Source organism: Artibeus jamaicensis, unplaced genomic scaffold (genome assembly GCF_021234435.1).
Source record: "Artibeus jamaicensis isolate MK-2021 breed Jamaican fruit bat unplaced genomic scaffold, CSHL_Jam_final contig_1998, whole genome shotgun sequence".
NCBI classification, from domain to species: Eukaryota; Metazoa; Chordata; class Mammalia; order Chiroptera; family Phyllostomidae; genus Artibeus; species Artibeus jamaicensis.
This window is the reverse complement of record NW_026521407.1, coordinates 6,851,246-6,875,896: the sequence shown is the minus strand read 5'-3', so window position 1 is coordinate 6,875,896 and position 24,651 is coordinate 6,851,246. Positions and strand designations below refer to the sequence as shown.

Here is a 24,651-nt window from a genome sequence, read left to right as displayed (position 1 = left end):
AAGAAAATAGAAAAGAAAAGAGAAAAGAAAAGCAAGCCCGCCCGCCCCAACACACGGATTATTGAGTCTGACTGTTGTTTGTGCCGGGAGGCCGGGGGGTAACCGGAGTGGAATTTCCCCACCTGCACAGACTATCAACATCCTCAACCACAGATCAATTGATAAACTTCAGATGAGGCATTAGGTCGTTTTTAACTCAAAAAACAACTGGGAATTTATACTACAAAGAACAAAATAGTTCTTGCTTCTGGTGAGCTGCTTGACAAACAGTGATTTTTATAGAATTTTCCAAATTGTGGCCCATGACCCTTTAGTGACTTATTAGACCAAATACTTCATGAAAAAGAAATAGTAGTGAGTATTAAGTAAGAATGCCATGATGTAGAAAAGGTAAGTAATGCTTTGAGACTTCAGTTTCAATTCTACATTTGAGTGTGGGGAAGAAAAATGTATTCTTACTGTGGATGCCTGTGGGAAAAATAAAGGAGAGCCAACATTTTATGGGGATATCATCTATGGGCTGAAAAGCATAATACAAAGAAGGAAATTTCTAAACTCGCACAGCGTCCAGTATTCCGACCCGCGTGACACACAGTGTGCCCTGGCACGCAGAAGCCCTGGCACGAGCACCGGCAGCACTTGGCTTTTGCTGCCGAACTACCACAGGCTGAATGTGTTCTTATCGGTCCTAAAATCACATTGGTAAGGACACAGATTACTAATTTGGAGCGTGAGCATTTCTTTGCTGCTGCTAAGCAAGCTTTGCGTGCTCACACAAAGTGCTCTGAGCTCCCCCCTCACATATGTTCTGAGCCACACAGCTGTCTTAGCCTCTCCTCAGCACACGTGGGCACGGGAGCTCTGAGAACGGTTGGCAATAAGAAAACGATGCTCCGCTGCCAATGCCAAGTAGACAAGCACACACCATCCACATCAGTGGGAGACACACTGTGCTCTTACACCTTCGGTTTTCCCACCCTCCATGCTACAGAATCAGTTCTGATCAATCGGTGGCTCAGTTCTGGGGGGTCTGGGTGACCTGAGGTTCCAGACAACCAGGTCCTTGGGAACTTGCGTTCACTGCCGGTGGGAGGGTGATACTGTACAGCTGCTTTGGGAGACAGCTACAAAAACCAGTGAAAAGTGACAAAAACCCTCACACTGTCACCTAACATTCATGATGTATGATTTAAGTACAGCCAAGACCATTCTTCAGGGCCCACTCTACCTGTGAGTCTAGAAGGTTGGAAATTTCAGGTGCACCAACGTTGACTTCATCCAATTGCAAGTGAAACAGCTTTCTGGTGACCTGGACAAAATCTACAATGGAGCACACATTTCGGTAAGAACATATTTAACTTCATCTAAATAAATCTTACCTTTTTCTATATGAAGTTGAAGCTATGTGTTATAATGAAAGCTTAGAATTCAACTTACTCAGATAAGTTGACTTAAAATAGTATTAACTGAAATGACAGATAAATATAAGTTCAAATAAGAAGAGATACACTGGTTTTAATTTCATCTAACTTTGCTGAGGTGAATAGTTAAGGTGACAATAAAGCAAATATATATCACAGGCATAACTATTCCTCCAACTTGTAACTTATGAGTAGAACTTTTTCTGTAACATGTGATGATATTAAGACTTACAGTTTTTCTAGCTGAAAGAACCCAAGATTTAGTAATAATGACAGTAGCAGCTAAAGTTTCTGTAAGGCCTCTGTACGGGAGGCACAGTGCTTTGCAAGCTCATCCTCAGAATTGTATGAGGCAGGTCCTCTTATCGTCTCCACTTTGCAGTTTGGGGCTAAGACCAGGAAACTGTCCACACCACTCAAGGCCACGTGGCAAGTAAGTAGCGGAACAGGATTCCACTTAAGGTCTGATCAGAGACACACACTCTCGACTGCTAATACCACCACCTCCGGGCAGTCAGAGCAAAGGATAAGCTTCTTCAGACACGGAGCGTGACCTAGTCACCCGTCTGCCCCCACATGTTTTTGTTTTGACTACTCTATTTTTGATTTCCAAGGATTCTTTTAATGATCTCTGATTGTCCCTATTTTATGGTATGCTACTCGTATTTCATGGATGCCTTATCTTTGCTTATCTTATTAAAGGTGTTATTTATGGTTTATCATGAAGTTCTCTTCTGCTTTCACAATATTTCCCTTTTTTGAGTTCCTTCTATTCTATTTGCCTGACAGTTTAGGGCTCTTTGTATGTTATGTTGAAGGATGTCTCCAAACATCTAATGACTCTTGGCTGTGGGTTCATACTTAAGAAGGGTTAGGCACTACAGTGTTGATTGAAAATTTTGTGTGGATAACTTCCCTCGTCAAGTGGCATTTCCACTACAGAGCAATTGGGTGGCCAAGTTGATGTTTTTGGTCAGCTTCTCCTGAGACCCCCACGACCTCTTGCCCATAGAATGTAAACATGGCTGCCCATTTCTCTGAGCGATTGGGGTGTGTGTTGACTTACCACACTCAGTGGTAAGTCACCATACACTCTCCCCAAATATCTGAGCTGCAACTATAGGTCCAAACCTCTCTGGTTTAACTTCTCAGGAACATACTTATTTTCCTCTGCAGGTATAAAGGAGTGGTAGTTGCTGGATTGCTTGAGAGGGGGCACAGAACAGCATATATAATTGCTCCCTATACAAACTTCCAACTCTTGGTTTTAAACGTCCTGCCTGCACCCAGCTTTCAGGAGTACCTGATGCTCTCAGTCCTTTTCAGGGACAAACCAGCTGCTCCCCATTGTGATTCCCTTATCTCTTCAGGCTTTACCTGCCTCTGCTCACTAATTCACTTATTTTCTGTTCTTATATATTGTTTTTAGTACACATGCAATTCTGTTTCTTGGGTCTTGTTATTTTGAGGTGACTTTCAAGAGGAAAGGGGAGCAAACATATCTTTTGTTTCATAACTTCAAAACCAAGAGACGAATTTCTTTTTTTAGCAACAGAGATGCTTTTTAAAATTATACAATGTTACATCTACTCCATAAGAAAAAAATTAAATATGTAAGGCTGTCAAGGATACAAAAATTATTATATTCCAATATTACTAGTGGCAGAACAAATAATGTAAAAAAAATCTCTGGAAAACAACTTATCAATACATAGCAAAAGTCTAAACCACTTTTGGGAATTCATCTTAAGAAAAAAGAAAAATAAATGCTATGATGTTAAATATAGAGTTATTTATAACTATATTTCTCAGTATCAGCTACTGAGAAACCATCAAAATTCCCCAAAATGAAACAGCTTAATATTAGTGTATGAACATTATGCTACCTTTAATAGGAATAATTATACAGCATCATAAAAATATTTACCATATCACGTTAGCTAAAAAAAAAAACACATTAAAATTTCACCATAATTAAATTAGCACTTCTATATTTTGTACTCTTGTGTTGCTACTAAAACACTGCTCATGTAATAAGTAAAAAATAAGAAATATGATAGAATTACAGTATTTCAGAGACAAAAGATTCTGAGAAAGTTCTCCTTTCTGCTGACCTACTGTAATTCTAGCTGCATTTTTAGAGTACTCATTGAGGAGTCAGAAATAGATGTGGTCTTGTTTGTTTTCTCACTCCTTCTAGGAAGAGGAACTTTTCATGAAAATGAGTCACAATAACTCTCCAAACAAGTTTCTGCGATGACATAACACATGTGCCTAGTGTTACCTCCGAAAGACACTGTCCCCTTTGGGTCTGCTTGCACTTGCTGTCTCAGGGCTTGGTGCTGTTCCTCTGTGGGCTGGATACCAAGGTAATTTAGGGCCTGGAAGGAAAACGACTCACGTAAAGCAATTTTCCAAATTCCAAAAGAATAAAACTTTTCACTAGAACTCCATTTTACAACCCCAGTGAAAAGAATCAATATCAGGAACAGTGGTCAGAATTAGATGCCCAAAGAAAATCTGCTATGTATGGATTGATTTTTAATAAAATATTAGCTTTCTCATTCCACCACCACCTCAGTTTTTTTCTTCCCAAGGCTAGCGCTCCAGCAGATTATAAATTTATAAGCATGGCCCTAGAACCAAAACTCAAACTATTTCCTGGTTTAAAATATGTGAAATAGCAAAAGAAAAAGAGCAAAAGAAAATCCTATTAAATCCAATTTAACATTAAGTTCTATAAGTGACACGTATAGTAGCGTGTATATCTTGTTAATATCTTGTACTTGAGATGAAAAATAGAGTCAATGGAAAGTGAATTAAATACAAAGTATCCTAATTTTTGGCTTGTTTATGAGCAGGCTTACATAAATAGTAAGCTAAATGCTTTCTCTGGAAATCTTCTCTCTACCTTCTCCTATTAGCAACCATTGCCGATTAAAAAAAAAAAATTTGGAGACTGCTCATTGCATTCCAGTGTCCATTCTCTCCTTGTTCTTCTGTAACAGAACCACAATATTTAGCTAGAAACACTGTCATCCAGCTAAAAGATATGCCCCAGCCCCTGTGTAGCCTGGTGAGGGCATGTGACTAAGTGCTGGCCAAGGGGATACAAGGCCAAGTGCTGCAAGGAACTTCAGGGAAGTCTTTCAAAAGTAGCCGTTGGCACTTGTCTTTTTTCCATCTCTCTTTGGGCTTTGTTAAAAGAAAACAAAAAGGAAGATGAATGGAAGGAAGGGAGGGAGAGAAAAGAAAAGAGAGGGTGAGAGGGAAGCTGGTTGCTGGAATTCAAGTAGCCATCCTGATTCCTGAGCGCCCTCAGTAAAGATGGCGGAGCAGAAAGATGGTTGGAACATGGGACTCCGTCTCCATGCCAGCCCTGGATTACCTGCCTTACTTAGGGTTTCTTTTTGGTGTGAGAGAAATAAATTTCTAATGGAAACCACTGTTATTTTAGATTCTACATATATACATATATATATCAAAACCTAATCTTAACTAATGCATAGGGCCTGTTTGGATGCCCTGTATTATTGAATTCTCACAAGAACATATTCTGTGTCAATCATATCAAAACTAAAACACAAAGTTTAATATTGGTAAGTGTCCTTTATACATTTCTTCTTCCTTCGGAATCTGCTCAGTTATTCATCATTTCATTTATCAAATGTTTATTTAGTGCTTACTATTTGTCAGGCAAAGGGACAACCAAACAAGATACGGCTACTACTATGGTCTTTAGATGGAGGGTAACATGTAAATAAATGTAATCAGTGCAATAAGTGGTTTAATGGAAGTGTGCACAGGATACACTGTGGCCAAAACAAACTGGTTGATGTATAGGTGGCGGGGCACAGCGAGAGAAGGAAGGAGGAGGAAGGGAGAACCTCGGGAGAGATTCCTTCAAAAGCGACTCTGGAGCTTCGTCTAGTACCATTCACCTATCCTGTCCACACCAGAGTCAGAAACACAGTATTTGCCCTGAATGACACAGAACAATGGTTCTTAACTTTTGCTGTTCTTTGCCTTTAGTCATAAAAATGTTCCAGATTTTCCAAAAAAATAAAAGTAAAGAGAATGATACGAAGAATACCCATGTACTCACTATCATCAAATAATCATATTTGTTTGAAATTTATATATTTTAAAGAAATGAATATTAATGACTTAGTTGACTGCTCGCTCCATTGTTCCTCAACAGGAACCGCTCGCTACCCTAAGGTTGGTGCATCCTTCCCGTCCCTGATGTGATGTCAGTACTACAGGTAATACCCATAATAATACGTACTCTTGTGCAATTAAAGTCTTCCACAAATAGCACAGTACAAGAGGATAACCTTACAAATTATTTTTATCTCAATGTTCTGATTTCACAATGGCTCAATATAATCTGTAAAACCAGTTCAATTATTTTAACTTGAAATCGTATTCGACTGTCTGAATATATAATTTATTATCCATTCCTTGATTGATGGGCTTTTATAATTACTCCAATATGGTTTTCATCAAGATATTATGTACATCTCCTTGTAGAGATGTGTGAGAATTTCTCTACAGTGCATCCTTAGAAGAGGAAATGAGGGATCATAGGGCTAACAAAGTCCATTTTATTGGACACTGTAAAATAACTCTCCAAATCCGTGGTACCAAGCAATTTATGCACACTACCAGTATAAAAGCACTCCTGTTTTCTAATCTTAGTAGCATTTGGGGTTTTTGCACTTTAATTTTTGTCAATGCGTTGCATAGGAAAAAGCACATTGCGTGTTCATTGGAATTCCCCTAACTACAAGTGAGATTGAACTCCTTTTCCATGCGGATTAGCAATATGTTTGACTTATAAATTGTTGCGATTTGTTTTACATTCTCACACGCAGTTGTAAGACGTCGTTTTTGTTGGTGACTCCTAAAACCCACAGGCTCTCCCAGCGCTGCCAAAGGCCCCTGAAGCAGCGGCCCACAGCCCCGCCCTGGAGGGCCGCTGTTCCCAGAGCACACACTCTCAGTGGTTGGGGCACGACTTTTCTGACTTTCTACGAGGGTGGCATTTTGTATATATAAAATATATATAAAATGTGCATACATGTATTAAATGCATTAAATAGATATAATACATATGAAATAAATGCATATATATTTAAATAAATGCATATATATTTAAAAATAAATGCATATATATTTAAAATATATATGCATTTTATATTTTTTACAAAAATTAAATTGTACTATATACAGTGTTCTATGTTTTTAAAAACTATCAATATATCACAGCTTTCTATTCTGTACATTTTAGATCTGTGGCATGCTTTTTAAAATGGTTCTAATAGTATATTACAGCTTAGCATTTCATTACGTTCATACTAAATTTTGAATTTAACAAAACATTGCAAAAGGCCCTTCTGAATTTCCCCCCAGAGGTAACGACAGTCGTACATTTGATTTAACACTCCCAAACATTTTATTGTAGTATTTGATGTGTACTAAAAACACACACTGTATGGAACAAGCCTATATATTTTAAAGCAGGACAATACAATGAAACATCCGTGAATCCATTTGAGAATCACAAAACTGCCAATACTAAACTTTCAACACTATTCATCACATACATATATGTACACCTCTAACCTATTACTTTGTTTTGCTGTCTATTAGCTTCATGAAAATGCTGCAGATCATCTTCAGAAACTCGCTTTTTCCATCTTGCAATACGGTTTCATCATCCACTCATGTGGTTATATGCTACTGTAACGGTAATGAATTCGCTTGGACAAATATACTGTTTAAGTAGGTTAACAGGCCACAGTGTATTCATCCCTGCTCCTGTAGATGGGCACTGGGTTTCCCGCTTCCCGGCACTGCAGCAATTAACATTCCTGTGCCTATCTACTCCAGCACAGGGGTAAAAATTCCTTCAGGGTGGATACCTGGGAGTAGCATTGGTGGGTCTTTTTCCTGATCGATTTGTAGACTTGTTCATGTATTTAGATTTTATTGTTATGTGTATTACAAATGTTTCTCCCCATTGGTGGCATAATTTTTCACTTTTTAATATTCTCTTCTTACATAGTTTCTTTTTAAACATTTTTTATAGTTTATTTCACATCTCATATTTTGTAAACTTTTTTATTGATTGACTTTTAGAGAGAGGGAGGAAGGGGGAAAGAGCGAGAGGAGGAGGGAGAGAGAAGCATCAGTTTGCTGCTCCACTTATTTAGCCATTCTTCAGTTGATCATTGTATGTGCCCTGTCCTGGGATCGAACCCGCAACCTTTGCATAGTGGGATGATGTTCCAACCAACTGAGCTACCTGGCCAGAGTATGGGGTTTCTTATGGACAATTCCCATGCATGTTTTTATATTATTTCATATTTTTATAAATATATATAATGAATGGAATTGAAAATATTTTAAGTTTTGATTTTTGTATAAATGGTACAATAGTGTACATATCAATATATGACTTTATTTAATGAACAGATGTACCGATGTATAATTCAGATCTCATAAAATTCACCATTTTTGTACATATCTAAATGACTTTTAATATATTCACAGTCATGCATCAATCACCACTAACTCTAGAAAATTTTTATCACCTCCCGAAAGAAACCCCATACTTATGAGCAGGCACCGCCTATTTCCCTGTGCCCCCAGCACCAGGCAAACACTGATCTATTTTCTGTATGTACACATTTGCCTATCGTGGGCATTCATACAAATAGAATCATACGCTTTGTGTGTGTGTGTGTGTGTGTCTAGCTTCTTTCACTTAGCTTAATGTTTCAAGGTTTATCTATGTTGTAGCATGTACAGAATTTCATTTTATGGCCCCAAAATAATTCACTGCATATATAATATATACACATATATTGCATTTTAGTTATCCTTTTTTTAAGTTATAAAAGAGGAATCAAGAATAAAAGAAACAAGATATTATTAAAAAGTACTAGGTAGATGATAACAAATTAGAAACTCAGTGGCTATGTGGAATAGATGACTACAAAGAAAGAGAACCAGAGAAATAATGTCTCACTAAAGCTAAAATACATGGCAGTAAGCATACAAATTGGAAAGGGGCTAATTCCAGTTAAAGTATTGTAAGTGTCTGATATGTTTAAAAGAAAGATAAAGATTCTGAATAACTTTATACTGATTAAGTTAAACATGCATGTTAAAAATGTATGTTAATCACTGAAAGAATAACAAGAGAAGGCATAACTTTTGAACAAGTTGGAGAAGAAAAATAAAATGCAAAGTAACCAAATAATTAAACATAAACCAAACAATATAATACAGAGGGGTTAAAAACTAATAAAAAACAAAGAAAAATTTAACAATATGATAAAAATAAACCAAAATGCATTATAATTAGACTAAATGTAAACCATGTGGAACAAGGGGAACTCTTAGATAACAGCAGTGGGAATGAAAACTGATAAAACTACTGCAGAAAACAATTTACCAAAATTGTTTTCTGCAGTAGTTTTATCAGTTTTCTTACCAATCCGACAATTATTCTGAGCACAGACTATGAGCCAACAACCATTTTTCTAAGAACTGGAGGAACAGAAGCAAAAATTTGGCAATACCTCAAGTAAAGCTGGAGGTAAACTCCCAGACTTCATAACATTTTAGTAATTAATTTTTTTAAGCATATAAATGGTAAACTCAAAGTTTAGAATATAGTTACCTCCTGGGGGAGAAGAAAGGAATATATGATCAAGAAGAGACATGGGCAATTTCAAAAGTTCTCCTTTTTAGTTCTCCAAAGGTGGTGGGTAACCTATGTTTATTAGCCTTTAAACTGTACATGTTAATATAACCATTTCTGTACATAACTGATATTTTCATGAAACGATATAAAAACAACTTTATAAAATTAATGCAAGTAAAACACCTATTACAGAAGGTACTCAATATATGATTCTTATTATATTAAGTAATGATAAAGTTGCAAAATTCAATGAACTACAATGTAAATTGATCTAGAACTAAACTTTACAATAGGTGAAAGTTCTGTTGAATGTAAAATATTCAAGATACAGCAGTACATAAGGTCAGTGAGAAAAGCTCATAAATTTAAATTGGAAGTAATTTATTTTTTATCAAAAAGTAGGTTCTAATAATTTATTGAATAATGTCATGTTTTAGACTTAAAAATGCAAATGTATTAATTGGACAATAATTGTCCTTCACATTTTCTGGTGTCCAAATGATGACTTTAAAAAATGTCACTGCTGTGCAGTATTAGTCACACACTTCCCAACCTAATAACAAAGAACATCTCATTAACTATATCAGACTTCGGACATGCATTGCTCACTACAGCTTTTTTCAAATGTTACAGAAATGGCAAGAGGTAAAGTAAATACCAGCAAAATGGCATCTGTGTCCCAGAGCATCTTTCCCAGGTACAAAGATATAGATGTTGACAGTACAGAAGTGTCTTCAAACCAACTAATAAACTGTATCTCTACTTGCTCTCTACCATTCCTACTTCAAAGTTTAATGTTAAGATCAAGCGAGACACAAAAATACTCTGTGTCAAGTACTTTGGATCAAGCACTTACAAAAATACTTTGAAAAATATATTGCTAAGTAGCTATGGTGAAATTATTTGAAAATATCAGTATATAAAAATAATTCTCAGTGTATTCATGGAAAGAGGTGATCTCTTTCACACAATAAATTTAAAAATAACTAGTTCAGTGTTAGAAATCACTTGCCCGGAGATTCTGATACAAAATATTCTACGTAGAAAAAACAGAAAGGATTTCACGCAGACAATGCTACTCATACACACGCTGTAGTGGGTATTATCCTTCACCAAATTCTAACCCCTCCACCCTTCTTAAAATCGGTGCTGAGCAGGGTAATTAGTTAATAACCACATAATCAGTCAACACCTTTTCCTTGTGAAATCTTATGACAGCACCAGTTTTCTAGATTCTATATGCAATATATTATAGAACATAAAGAAATAGAGATATAACTTCATTACATTTTAAATACTCGATCACACTGTCCTTACCTATGAATGAATAGAAAATATATAGAAAGTGCAATGGGTGATAAAGTTGAATTTGTCTACAAAGTAGCAACTATAATAGAAGGACTTATTTCAAATTAAAGTGATACAGATATTGTTATAATAATAATTTGCTTTCTGAAAAGGAAAGGCAATATCTGATACAGGTAACATCTGATACAGATATTATTATAATAATTATTGACTTTCTGCTCTTTCTGAAAGAGCAGCTCAGGAGATATTTAGGTGGATAGACAGTAATTTGGATTTTAGGGAAAAAAGTATTCAGTGAAATGGTTTCAGACTCTGAAAACAAGGAATGCTCTACTAAGTACAGTCACTAAAAATATTTTGAATAACAGCCAGGAAACTGAATCTACACAGAATGTTTCAAGGTTTACCTGATATATGTTGTAACATATATCAGAACTTCGTTCATTTTATGGCCCAATAATTCTTTTTGTATCTGTATATCTATCTATCTATCTATCTATCTATCTACACACAGACACATACACATACAAACATACACATACATGCCTACTGCACTTTGGCTATCCTTTAAGTTATAAAAGATGAATCAAAAATAAAAGGAACAAGATATTATTAAAGTACTAGGTAGATAATAACAAATTAGAAACGAAGCGGCTATGTGAAATAGCAGATGGCTACAAAGAAAGAGAACCAGAGAAACAATGTGTCACCAAAGCTAAAATACTGGGCAATAATAAGCATACAAACTGGGAAGGGGCTAATTCCAGTTAAAGTATTGTAAGTGTCTGATATGTTTAAAAGAAAGATAAAGATTCTGAATAACTTTATACTGATTAAATTAAACATGCATGTTAAAAATGTATGGTAGACACTCAAAGAATAGCAAGAGAAGGTATAATTTCTAAAGGAGTTGGAGAATAAAAATAAAACACAAAGTACCCAAATAATTACTTCTTTTGCTGTAAAACTGCTATTTTATTTTTCTACAAAAGTAATTAGTTTGCTTAGGCTAAAAGGAAAACCACAACTGGAATTCTGATTCAGTAATCAAGTAACATACCTCTCAGAATCAATACAAATTTAGATGCTTTTCATAGCACTAAGAAAATTACAAATAAAAGACTTATATATCATGCACTAGAAAATTTAAACCAAGCAAAACAATAAGTAAAGGCTGCCAGACAGTCTTTAGCTGAATAATTTTCTGCTTATCCAGATGAACGGTTAGCAATCTTGAATGTCCAGAAATGGATATTAAACCAACATCATTAAAAAACAATAATTATTCACTTTCAGATATGGATAAGTACGTTTTTAAACCTCAAATATTTCATTTTTAGAAAATATTAACATTAACTAATTATAAACTTTGCCATGAGCCAGAACTTACATTTTAACCAAAAATAAAAAAGAGAGTACAAGTCAGCAAAAGACAGTCAGGATTTTGAAAATATCAAAAAGACATTTCAAGTATCTAATTAATCACCAAGTTTCACTCTGTGTTTAAACAATGGTAGGTACACTAGGCACTCTTTCGAAGAAGCTTTATCTAGTTGATAGAACAAGATACAGAAAAGATTATAGGCAACTATGAAGTGATTTATAGTAGTGCAGAATAGGGCAGTATTGGCCCTAACTAATAATAATTAGCAAGGTCTGGACAAGGGAGTTGGAACTGAGTCAGAATCTGAATAATGGGTAAGATTCAAATTGGCAATGAAAAGTGTTCCCTTATAGGACCATGCAAAAGTATGAATATGGAAATAAACACAATATGTTTATTCTAACTATGCATTTTCATACTCTTCCTAACATGTAAAACATTATTATCCATGAAATTTTCCAGGAATGTAGAGGCTGTGGACCTTGAACATGATATCCACGTTTATAGCACATTCTTGCTGTCAGCTTCCAAATAACCTGACAAGAGCAAGTTTTAAAATGCTTTCCTACTTTTTTTATCTCTTTAGTCATCTTAAGTTTCTTTTACATACAGAAGCTCTCAGTGTTTTACTCTCCCCAGGACAATAATTTTGTGCCTAAGTACACTGCTACCATCTTCTTCTTAGTGAGCATCTGACTACTTCATTCTTTAGAGTGTAGTTTCCCTTAACTTTTTAAAAAATTGGACAAATGGAGTATTACTTGCACTCACTGCTATTGTATACGAAGCCTACTACACCTTGTCCTAATTTATCCCATGTTCCCTTTGACGCTACCTTTTAATACCCCCCATCTGTCTTATTTACACACAGGAGGAGACAGATTCATTTACATGTCAATTCAGTGAACAACATGAACTGCCCGACTCAAACATGAATGAATCAATTTGAATCTAAGCTGCCATTCAATTCACTGCAAATATATAACTCCTTGAGATACTCATGGCTCCGGCCCTTTACCCTCTCCAAGAACAAGACTCCTTCCTTGCTTTACATTATGGAAGAAGAATGGAAATTTAACGTAGTTACCATTTCCAGTTTCTCTGCCTTAAGGCGGACGGAGGGATTTAGGGAAATCTTCTTCCCATGGGGTCCATGATGACCAGTCTGGGCGGGAGCAGTATCTACGAGACAACAGGGTACACATTCATTGGAGATTTAATTGGAATAGAAATTTTCATTTGACCGGATGCGCTCTGGGGTCCTGCTGTTCAAAACTCTTTCTGGTTAATCAGCTAGCAGTTTTCACTTTTCTTTTCATGGCTTTTTCGTGAAATTTTAAATGCATCATATGAACCAACCTCACTTGAGCCCTAACAGGTACATAAAAAGCATGGCCAATTAGGTGTTAAATACCACATAAATATTCATGTAAAAGACAAACATACACCCTACCGCCATTATCCTGTCATCATAATTCCTTACTAATTGTACAATGGAAAGTCTTTTTAAAAAGGAAGTAAAATCATACAAGGAATTTAAAAGTTTCATGATATTTCTTTGGCTGGCAAAAGTAGTTTTGTTACATGAATTCTGGAAATACCATAGAAAAACTTGAAAATGCAAATTGTTTCAAGTTTACACATAAACTATAATAATAGACTTGCAATTTCTTGAACTAAAAAAATCCTATTTCTTATTTTACAGAAGGGTTATATTTCAAGTAGTATAAATGGGCTTTCGAGAGCACCTTCTCAATCTGCCGATTATTTAGATAAGCCTTTGTCCCTGCTGCATGAGTAAGACACCAGGTGCCATCGGGACTAGAACTTGAAAAACATAATTTGTTTTAATATGCCAAAGTTGTAAAACACATTCCTATCATTCATGTCAATCCTTACAGCGAAATTGTCACTATTCTAAATACACTTTTAAATGATATTTTACTAGTTCTGCATAGAAACAAGAGGAAGAGAAACTTTTTAAAATGTCACATCTTTATGCAGTTTTAATTTTTTAAAATTTCTCAGAGCATCTGTCTCTAAGTACAAAATGATTTGCATTCTCTTAAGAACATAAGAAGCGCATATGAAAATAAATAGTCTTCCTCTAAACCTTTAACACATCGCTAACATTCTATGTAAGATCTTGAACATAGCTTCTATGTGTCAAGATTAAAAAAATGGCTACTGACTTTTAGATTCAAATGGAGTCAAACATTAAGACAGACTGATTTCGGTATAAAAAAATTTTTACAATTCTGATAAAAGCAACAAAGTTCCCTTTGTTAATGTGATACCTAATTGTTGACCATAGCATTAAAAATACTGCATGTACTTTGTTTTCTCTTAATGTAACTGCAGAACCAGCTTCCCGTTCTCCTTGCTTGGTGCCCTGCCAATAAAATGGCTCTAATTTCTCCATTGCAAACCTTGACGGTCAGTGTTTGGCTTCACTGTGGACGAAACTTGTCCGATTCAGTTCAGTTCGGTTACATTAAGAGAACTCCTCTGCCAAACCTAATGTGCGGCACAAAAGAGGAGCATGGAGTGGTGTGGTATGAAAGACCAAGTGGCAGAGAAGTCAGACCTCATTTCGCATTTTCAAGGTTTAGACTTGCGAGGCTTGACAATGACCCAGCCTAGTGCGTGACCCACCTACTGTGAAGGCACACTACCACTAGGTAGACCCAAGCTGAGCTAATTATGGTGTCAGACCAAGACAAACCCTGGGTGTGAATACTCAGTTCAAGTTCAAGTACACACTTGGAGCGGGGTTGAGAGCGAGAGAGAGCACAGGGACACACACACCATCCACACACACTTAGGCATGAGTCCTCACTTATGTTTTCCTATAGCTAAGCTTAAACCGTTTCTGTGTAACAGTAGCAATGACACAAGATTAGCTCTTTGTTACACTTACTTTCAGCCAGGCAGTACATTAAGTACTTTAAATCAAGTACTCATTAATCTTTAAAATAATCACAATGACCATTGTGGTTACCATTCCCATTCTAAAGAAGAAGAGACCAATTAAGGTCCAAAAAGTAAGGAAACAAACTCAAGATCACATAGCTAGTAGGTGACCACGTTAGGGTTCTCCTTTCTACTGACTCCCCAAGCCAATGTTCTCAAATGTGTCAATATCCTTCATTGTCAGTGTTCTCTTCTGTATGGTAGGAAGAATCAAACAGACCCATTCACAGGAATTGTAAAGGTAAAATCAAAACCACAGAAAACTACTATGGATATTAACACAGAGACACTGTATTTAAATAGGAGACTTAATGTAAAATTATACTGACCCTCTATATAATAACATGCATCATGGCTTAACACAACCTCACTTTGTTTTTGCCAACCTTCCTCTACCCATTTACTTTTGAGGCAAAACCCGAGGCGGATCTGCACAGAGTCCAGCGTGCTTTGGGAATTCACAGCCCGACTTGAAAAGCCCCTGTGGACAGCTTTCCTCATTTGCCTGCGCCAGGTCTCAATTTCAGCCGCAAACCATTTGCTGTTCTCTGAGGGAGTGAGACTTTTCAAAGGATTGCTGATTATTCTCTTAGATCTCTTCTTCCTATTTCTCTTTTCAGGAGCAGAAGAAAGGGAATGTTTTATATGGCTAGGATCAATAGCATTTGGTTAACACTATGAACACACCCCCCAGAGTTTTCTTCCCTATCATTACTTTGTTTCAATTACAAAAAGCCTTAGAGTAGGAGAATTAAGGCTTGTTATGTTAAAGTTAAAGTCATAATAGTATTTTTCTTTTTTTTTTTTACTTGCAATTTTGTTGTTTGTTTTTAATCTAATTTATTGGGATGACACTGGCTAATACAATTATATAGGTTCCAGAGGTATAATTCTATAACATATCATCTGTATGTTGTATTTGTGTTCACCACCTAAAGTCAAGTTTCCTTCCATCGCTATTTATCTCTATTTTACCCCCTCCTACCTCCCCCACCCCTGTTTCTCTCTGGCAATCCCCATACTGTTGTGTACGAGGGTTGTTTGTTTGTTTTTTTACTTAGTCTGTTTCTATTTTGTTAGTTTATTTTGCTCATTAGATTCTATATATAAGTGAAATCACGTGGTATTCCTCTTTCTCTGACTGGTTTATTTCACTTAGCATAAAATACTCCACGTCTATCCATGCTGTGACAAAAAGTAAGACTCCCTTCCTTTTCATGGCTGTGTAGTATTCCAGTGTGTAAGTAAATGTACCACAGCCTTTTTATCCAGTCTACTGATTGATGGGCACCTGGGCTGCTTCCAAATCTTGGCTACTGTAAATAACACTGCAGTGAACACAGAGGATGGATAGTATCTCTCTCTGCAATGATTCTTTACTACTTTCCTTAGTAATGTCTTTAGTATACTTTTAACTCACAAGGTCACGTGTTATTTAGCTGATGGCAACAGTGAATGACTCTGGATTCCGAAATGAAAAGTTTATATAATAAAACAGTTTTAAAAACAAATTCAAGTATTATGTGGACTCAAAGAATCCTAACCAGTTTTATACTTTGGAATGGCTTTGAGATGGGAACTGGGATAGACTTGCCTCATTAAGTTTAATTTTGTTGAGGTTAACATTAAAACTCATTGACATTTTTTGAATAAATACCAACTGGCTGAATGAGGCAAGGTGTCATGGTTAAGGATCTAATTTGTGAACAATCTATAATTAAGCACTGACAACAGACACATCACAATGCATGTAAGTTACCTACAGATAATTTAGGGTTGACTTTGCTTTGTTCCCCTGGAAACATCTGGCCTACTATCCATGTGGAAGTAAGACAGTGGGACTCAGTCGGTGCTCCTTCTGCCCCAGGAAAATGTTCTATTTTAATGGCATTTTAATACTTCATATACAGCTCAGTCACTCAAATATACTTTCCACTGAATTATTTTTCCATCACAAAACCTAGTGCTGTTCCTTGTAGTCACTGATGTAAACTTGTTTTCCATTATTACTCCAGGATCCCTCTGCTCAATTCAGATCTGCTTCACAGGCTCACCTGACCTCCATCTCGCCCTTGGGTCCTTGCTTTTGCTCACGGTGCTTCCTTTACTCAGGATGACTCCCTACCTCCATCTGTCAACTGAGGTTTACCACCTCCCTCAACATCTGAATTTTATGTGACTTTTGCCAAAAAATTCCGTCTACTGTGACAAATTCCCTAGTTTTAGGGCTAGAAGGGAATAGCAAAACTGACATAAAGGATAAAAACTTCCACTCCTGCTCTAAAAACAGGCCCTGGGATATTACCTGAGCTACATTCTAGTCTGCAGATTCTGTAGTATTAATAATAACAGCAAAATTTGCTGGGCTTGTACTGTGTACCAATTACAATGCTAAATGGTTGACAGGTATGATCTTGTTTAATACTCATAACAACCCCATGAGGCAATGATTTCAAGGTTACATAGCTAGTAAGTCGGGAGCAAAGATTTGAACCTCTAAGTGAGACAGGGTAAGGTAACACTGGATTCCACCTGGACCTGTGAGAGGCCTGACCATGCCTCCTTGCCTTCCATAATATTCTGTAGTTGAAATTAACCTAACCGCATCCTTAAAAGAATGTATGATAACATCCTTTCTTATCCTCACATTCTGCAAAATAGCTGTTTTGTCCATTAAACTATAACTCGAATAGTTGTGTGAGAATTATTTTACAGGCCCTCTGAGTGGTCCACTGACCATGGAAAACATCTTGTGACGACCCTGGACCACCCGCCACTAGACGATGGTCACGTGCAGCTGGACCCACCCTCCTCCCCAAGCCCTGCACCCACGCCAAGTGCCCGGCATAAGCCGTCCACAAGAACCCTCCAGGGAGCTCAGCTACTGGTTTCCGGTCAGCTCCCTTGTGCACAAGCTCTATTTAATAAACTCTATCTGCTTGATGTTGTACTGAGTTCAGCACTCCGTTCTGTGACATTGAGACTCAAGCACCTGGCATTCGAAGCCTGGTAACACGCTTGCATCCAGAGCCTGGTGATTAACCCCGGTGCCCGTCCTGCGTCACTCAGGCCACTGATGATTACTTTCTTTCCTTAGGCCGCTTTGTTCGTGGCTTTACGCTATTTGCTCAAGTGTGTGATTCATCCGAAAGAGAGTTCAGTATGCTCCTTGGAGTCCTAAAACCGCCCGAACCCTCTCTAACACAGAACACTGCAAACAGTAGTTATTCGATACGATAAGCACACACACACATTTATTTCTCTAACCTGAATAATGAAGGCTTATAATCCCATGTTTTGTTTCACAATATACTATTGAAGAGTATCTCACAGAAAATATCCTAATTCGTTCATGATTCCTACTTTACTATGTTTTCTACACATGACATACTCAGTAAGGGCTTACTGAATGAATAAAAGGTCAAAATGGGCATTGAGTAGTTCAATTACTTTCACAATTCAAAACATGTTATATAAATGTCTCTACACCATTGTTTGGCTCTTTATCTTTTTTTTTCTCACATGAAGTCACAGTTTAATATAAAAACAATACATTAAGAGAATGAAAATTAATTTTATAAAGGGAATAAACTAATAAAATTTCAAGAGTCAACAAATCCCAGTAAGTAAAAAGAAGGTCTATATTTGTGAGTATGCAAAACAGAATTTATCCTTGTATAATTATTATTAATTATTGTATAACTATACAAACAACTATAAACTTACTTTTGTCCCACCTTGTATAGTTTTTGACTGCTGTGTTTAACTTTTGGAGATAGTTTAAGGGGAGGGATTTTTCTTCATATTTGAGCCAATATACACTTCACGGCTTGACAAAAATCCTTTTTTTATGGGTGGTTTACGCAATTTTTTATTATTTAAACAGTCAATAAATCATTTCATGGTACTTAAAAACCAACTATATTGAATTCACAATACTGTTCTTTTAAATTTATATCTATATAATCACTTCTAAAAATTTTTTTTTTCTTTGGGTGATATTTCTTTTTTTTTTTTTTTAGGGGGGAGGGTCTTGCGGCGGCGGGATTGCCTGCCGTTGTTTAAGCGTATCGACCGTATATTTCTTTTCTTAAACTATAATCCATTCTATAATTTCTCTAAAAAGTGCATGTAATACACCTTACCAGCATTTCACTTAAAGGCCAAGGCAACCCATCTTGATTTGTAAATGAGTTTTCATTACTTGGTTTCAATAGTTCATCGGTTATTACAATTTCATAGACCCTGTTATGACAATATATCTTTGAAAATTTAAACCCTTTGTTGAGGGAAATTTTCAATAAAAGTCATACTCTGACAGGGACCACTACACAAGGCATTCATTTTGCTCTTTTATCCTTTAAAGGAAAAAAGACTTAATGCATCTTTCTTTAAAGTCTATTGGGTCACATTATATACTCCTCATTGAGAGAAAGTAATTTAAAAAAATAACAGGAACGAGGAATGAAATGAGCACTGACCTGTACTGGGTCGGCCCGTAGAGGTGTGGTCCAAAAAAGTAACTGGAGTCTGCTCTGTTTTCTTGTGTCCAGTTTTTAACTATGAAACAAAATGAGGAATATGAAATGTCATTTTCTAAAGCAGGCCAAAGACCAGACTAGAAGCTCATGCTAACGTAAAAAGGACAGTTAAAGTCATTAAAGCAATAGTAAAAAAAAAAAAAAAACCCTCTAAAAATTGCACATATTCATCCTCAAACAAAGCAATTCAAAATCGAAGGTAACGACTGCTTTCAGCTCTACCACACAAGGAAAACAAAATCTAAGGCCATCTACCTTGACTCCCAAAAGGTTAATTATGGTATAACCACAAATAAGAAAGTCTAAGGGGCTGATAGATAATCTTCCACTCGATATCTGATTAGCATATATATATATATAAAATCATTTCTATTTCACTTATTGAAAGCCTACCTGAATATCATATTTTAATTTATAGCTAACAAAAATTTTAAAGAATATATACTCTATTTTATAACTTTGAGTACTATAGCAACTAGTTATTGGCTGTATTTATTTTGATGTAGAAACATCCTCTTCTGCATGGGTCTGTGAGGGAGAACTGAACTCTAGCATACACACATGTGAGGAGCGAAGCCCACCCACACCCGTGACTCAAATGGGCCTCACCACGTAGAGAAGCAGCTAAGGAGCATACGGTATGGAACACTGCCTGTCTTCGGTCAAGCAGAAACAGAAATAATAAAGAACCAAACCATGATGAAGGCTGTCTGAAAATAAAAATGACATTCCTGACATAGTTTGGAGTGATATCTAGGCATATCTTTGTGATGCCATTCCTGATCATGGTTTTCTGGAAAAAAGACACACTGACCTGAAAAAAATTCTATTTATTGGAACCCTGGCTGGCATAGCTCAGTGGATTGAGCACGGGCCTGTGAACCAGAGTATCATGGTTCAATTCCCAGTCAGGGCACATGCCTGGGTTGCAGGCCAGTTCCCAGCAGAGGATACATGAGAGGCAACCATACATTGACATTTCTCTTCCTCTCTCCTTCCCTTCCCCTCTAAAGAGAAATAAATAAAATATTTAAAAAAGAAAAGGAATATAAAATTTAGTATTAAATATTTTTTAAGAATTATATTTATTGGTAGCACAGTATAAAGATCTTTAAAAAAAATCTCTCAAGGAAATACCGGTCTGCTAGCAAGCTGTACTGCTGAAATTATAATTCTATAGGTCTATAACAAATACAAAAACATGACTGTATAAGTAAACAGGAATTTAAGATTACCTGATTCACCTGAAAAGAAGGTAAAACAGCATCAGTAGTTTGGGGAGTGGATGAGGTCTTTGGAGTTGGTATTTCTGGGGAAGAAGAAAGAAGACTAAACGTTGAGGGTTGAAGTCCATATTCTCCTGAAGTTTGTAAGAGGAATGTGCCCGATGGATTTTCTGGATGACTGCTGTCAGAATTCTGTCGTATGAATGCTATCTCCCAAGCAGATTCTGACCTAGCATTAAAAAGAAATCACTTTATGAATATATTATTGATATAGTACAAATGAATTCTAAGATAATGTTTTGTACATTATTTAAAAGTATTTCTTTTATGGCCTAAAGTACTTATGACATCTTAACTTACTAGTTTAAGGGAACATGCTACGTGACTCATTTTATCCTATGGATAGAATGGTTACCTGAACTTGGCTCTGGTAATTATGCTTTTGGCTTCTTCAAATGATACGCCAATCATAGATTCCTTGTTTATTGAGACAAGTTGATCTCCTGGCTTCAAACGTCCATCCTAATAAAAATAATAACACTTGTAAAGGAACTAATGAGAAGTTTAAAAAAATAAATATACGCTGAAAGCAAATTTTTAGTAAAGAACATCTTAAAGAAAGAGTATGAAAAAAAAACCTTGCGCAAAGAATCTCAGTAACAAAATAGTTTTGATTAAAGCCTAGTTTGCTAATACATGTGATGAACAGGAATAGTTCAGGTTGCCTTGCCTTGAGTGAACTTGCACGTTAAGGAACCCTGAACACTTGAAGAAATAACCCGGTACACAGGAGAGGAGACCTGCTGTCAAATCTCGGTACCGTGACACAGGCACAGCTCCGGCTCTGTGGTACAGCGGGCCAACGACCCCAGACTATTTTGGAACACAAGACTCATCCACTTCAGTTTCTGAACAGTCCTGCATCCTTCATCTCACCAAACCATTGGGATTTATCCCACAGAATGAATTTCAAAAATTCAGTCCAGCATCTTAATCATGTTAGTACTGCCCACATTTCAGCTCATGATCGAACATCTCTCCTGGATCTGCTCTCTCTGCTGTGACTCAGGACTGGCTGGTTGTGCACACAGCTTTAGTCACGTTCTACAAAAAGGCCACTTCTAAATGGCTCTCTGGCACTGTCTTTGTTAAGTCTAAGCCCTGCCTCTGACCAACCTAACTGAGTAAGTCGGAGCACAGGAGTTGCAAGATTTAATGTAATTGTTGGGCAAATTTCTCAGTCTCTATCTGTCTTTTCTCCTAATTCAAACTGGAGAAGAAGAATGAGTCCTCTTCGTTTTCAGTTCCTCAGCTACTTCTGAAAGTATCACTTGTACAAGGACAGACAGCATTCTTTAAATAACTAAGGAAGAAGCTTATATGGTTAAAAGGCCAGATTTTCACGCTGATGGCATTTAAGTAAATTCCACAATTTCAAGGAAATGCCTTTCTTCAAAGTCTTATCTAAGATACATTGCTTAGGTAACTGGTCTGTGATCTGAATTACATTACATATACTAATGGTGATTTATGGTTACTTTACTGCTATATAACAAGTTATTTTTGTTCTTTAAAAGGATATTTAATGACACTTCGTACACTGAATGCTGAGTACATACTAAACAATTAAATATAATATATAATTTTTTATCAAAAAATGTTGTGGAAACATGTTATCTCAAATATTGTGTAAAAGATATAAATAAATGCATAAATAGCCTATGATCCTTCTGAATTATAAACATATATAAAATTAAACCATAAAATACAATTTAATTTAACAATATATAAAACTTGAAAACTAGTTTGGATTTTTATAAACATATGATTAATATATGATTAATGCTAACTAGTGAAGCTAAAAATCATAATACACAGTTGCTATACTAACAAATGATTTTTTTTCTCCTTCCATCTGATTGATGTGTGGGGAGTAAAACACAAGGTAATGTTGGAAAGGCTAAGCAATACAGAGAAAGAATTTACTTCCACACATTCAGTAAAATGAAACAGCTGATCTTGTAAGATTTTCCAAACACAGTTCAGTACTTCTGGGCCCAGATCATATTACAGAGTTTGGTTACACATGCATTTGAATTAAGTATACCCAGACACTTATTTACATTAGCATGCAATTGGATATGCTTAATTTGAGTTTGAGGACAGCCATTCACTCACTCAAGGTTAAGGTGAAATGATAACAAGTAAGAAGAGGCACGTTTTGGCCATGGGCAAAAAAAAAAAAAGGCTAATAAAAGTTAGGGGAGAGTAAGAAATCTTGGAGTGCTAATTTCTGGGAGGGAGGGTGGAGGTTGTGATCTGGGGAACACGCAGGAAGCCTCAACAGCGCCCCGACTTTCTGCTCCTTAAGTCAGGGGGTGACCTCTAACTAGAGTCACAGGGGCTCATTTTATTGTCATGCTTTGTAAGTTAGATATATTTTCCAATATCCTTTTGAATGCATCAAATATTACCTTACAAAAAGAACATAAATCCTCCATCCCCCCAAATACACAGAAAGCTCATGTCATTTGCCCAACTCCGTGCCCAACCAGCTATGTTCTATTTTGATTCTATCTCCCAAACCTGGTATCCAAAATAAAGGTCAAATAGAGAAGTTTTCATCTAAGTTTAAAGTAAATTAATTAACTAATAAAATTAAATGAATGTGATTTTTAAATCCATATATAGAGAGGGGATCCAAAAAACACTGGAATTCTCTGGAGGGCAGGCCCCTTGTAGTACAGGCTTTCCCCACTTGGTGAGTGTTCTGGGAACCCATCTGTACCCACTATACCAGCTGGTGTTGTGAGAGGCTGGGTTTAGCTACAGTGCATTTTTTTTAAGCCTCGACACAGTTGTCCATTTCATGATGGGTAACTTACAAGTTACCTGCGCGCATCACACTGAGTGTTCAGCAGTTTGGGATCGAAAACGGCACGACCCCTGTGTCCCACCCTCCCTATTCACCTGCTCTTGCCTTGTGTGACTTTCTTCTGTTGCCTGGGATGAAAATGGTCCTCCAAGGGAAATGTTTTGCTGATGTATAAGTGAAATAACACGTGGCAGAAGCACTAAAAGCCATCAAAACGGATGTATTCAAAAACTGTTCTGAGCAGTGGAAAAATATCTCGATGAGTGTACTGTATCAAATGGAGTGTACTTGGACGGTGACTGAAATTTAAACATGTAGAAATAAATACAATTTTTTATAAGTAAATTACAGGGTTTTTTTGGTCCCTCTTTCTAGACTTCTATCCCAAAAGCCTGGCAACAATTTAGGGGGGAAAGGGAAAATATAAAGAAAGCCCTCCTTCACTGGAGCAAATCATTTAAAAGTCACTGACCAGGAAAGAAAGGTCCTTCTAGAAATGGGTGGTAGGTATTAATTATTAGATTACTTTTGTGTTAATTCTTGGCCTTAACAGTTCCTTCTATTAAGCTTTCTTAAAAAGAGGGAATTCCACAACGATGACTGTACTTCAGATGGCAGCTCAACTGTCTTTCCTTGGGGCAGGAGCTTTCAGAGGCAGTGGGCTCAAGTGGAACGAGCACCGGGTCGGCAAGGAGACGGCCTGCATTCAAATGGGAGCTCTGTGACCTGCTAGCTAGACATTGTTCATCAACAATGAGAGAGAAGGTGGTGGGCGGGGAGGTGCCTGCTCCCCTCCACCAAAAAAAACACATAACTAAATTCTAAAGTGTTTGAGGCAGCTCCTGTATCTATGTATCTTATAGAAATCACAGCTGGTTGTCAGGGTTGCGGAGAAAAAGGCTACAGAAAATAGAAGCAGGCAACAGCGTCTAGGCTGACCTACAACCTCCCACATTCTCCTCGCAGGCTGTATGTATAGTGTTAGCAGCACAGAGAGACGCAGAAAGGCTCTCATAAAGGCTCTCATAAAGGCAATTTAACATATCTTATGGTAAAGTACACTGATGTATTTAAGCAGCATTTTCAAGCAGGACAAGTCAGAGAAGAGAGGAAGGATAATGCCTTCCGACGATGGCTTCTGTGTTTATATATATTCTTTCTAAAAAGTATGCACAGCAGTAGGGTTTTTTCTTTGTTCTCTAGAAT

The 24,651-nt window shown here is 36.7% G+C and overlaps 1 protein-coding gene across 5 annotated transcripts in view; it reads right to left on the bottom strand.

The window, feature by feature from the left end:
• STXBP4 (syntaxin binding protein 4) overlaps nt 1–24,651 on the bottom strand; it is a 154,681-nt gene that overhangs the window by 110,392 nt on the left and 19,638 nt on the right. For all 5 annotated transcript variants that reach the window (XM_053673462.1, XM_037129655.2, XM_037129656.2 and 2 more), the window contains exons 4-9: nt 20,986–21,092; nt 20,580–20,799; nt 19,285–19,363; nt 12,918–13,012; nt 3,706–3,802; nt 1,229–1,320 (exon numbers count right to left, since the gene is read on the bottom strand). In XM_053673462.1, the coding sequence (XP_053529437.1) occupies nt 1,229–1,320; nt 3,706–3,802; nt 12,918–13,012; nt 19,285–19,363; nt 20,580–20,799; nt 20,986–21,092 (690 nt within the window). The remainder of the gene's footprint in view (nt 1–1,228; nt 1,321–3,705; nt 3,803–12,917; nt 13,013–19,284; nt 19,364–20,579; nt 20,800–20,985; nt 21,093–24,651) is intronic.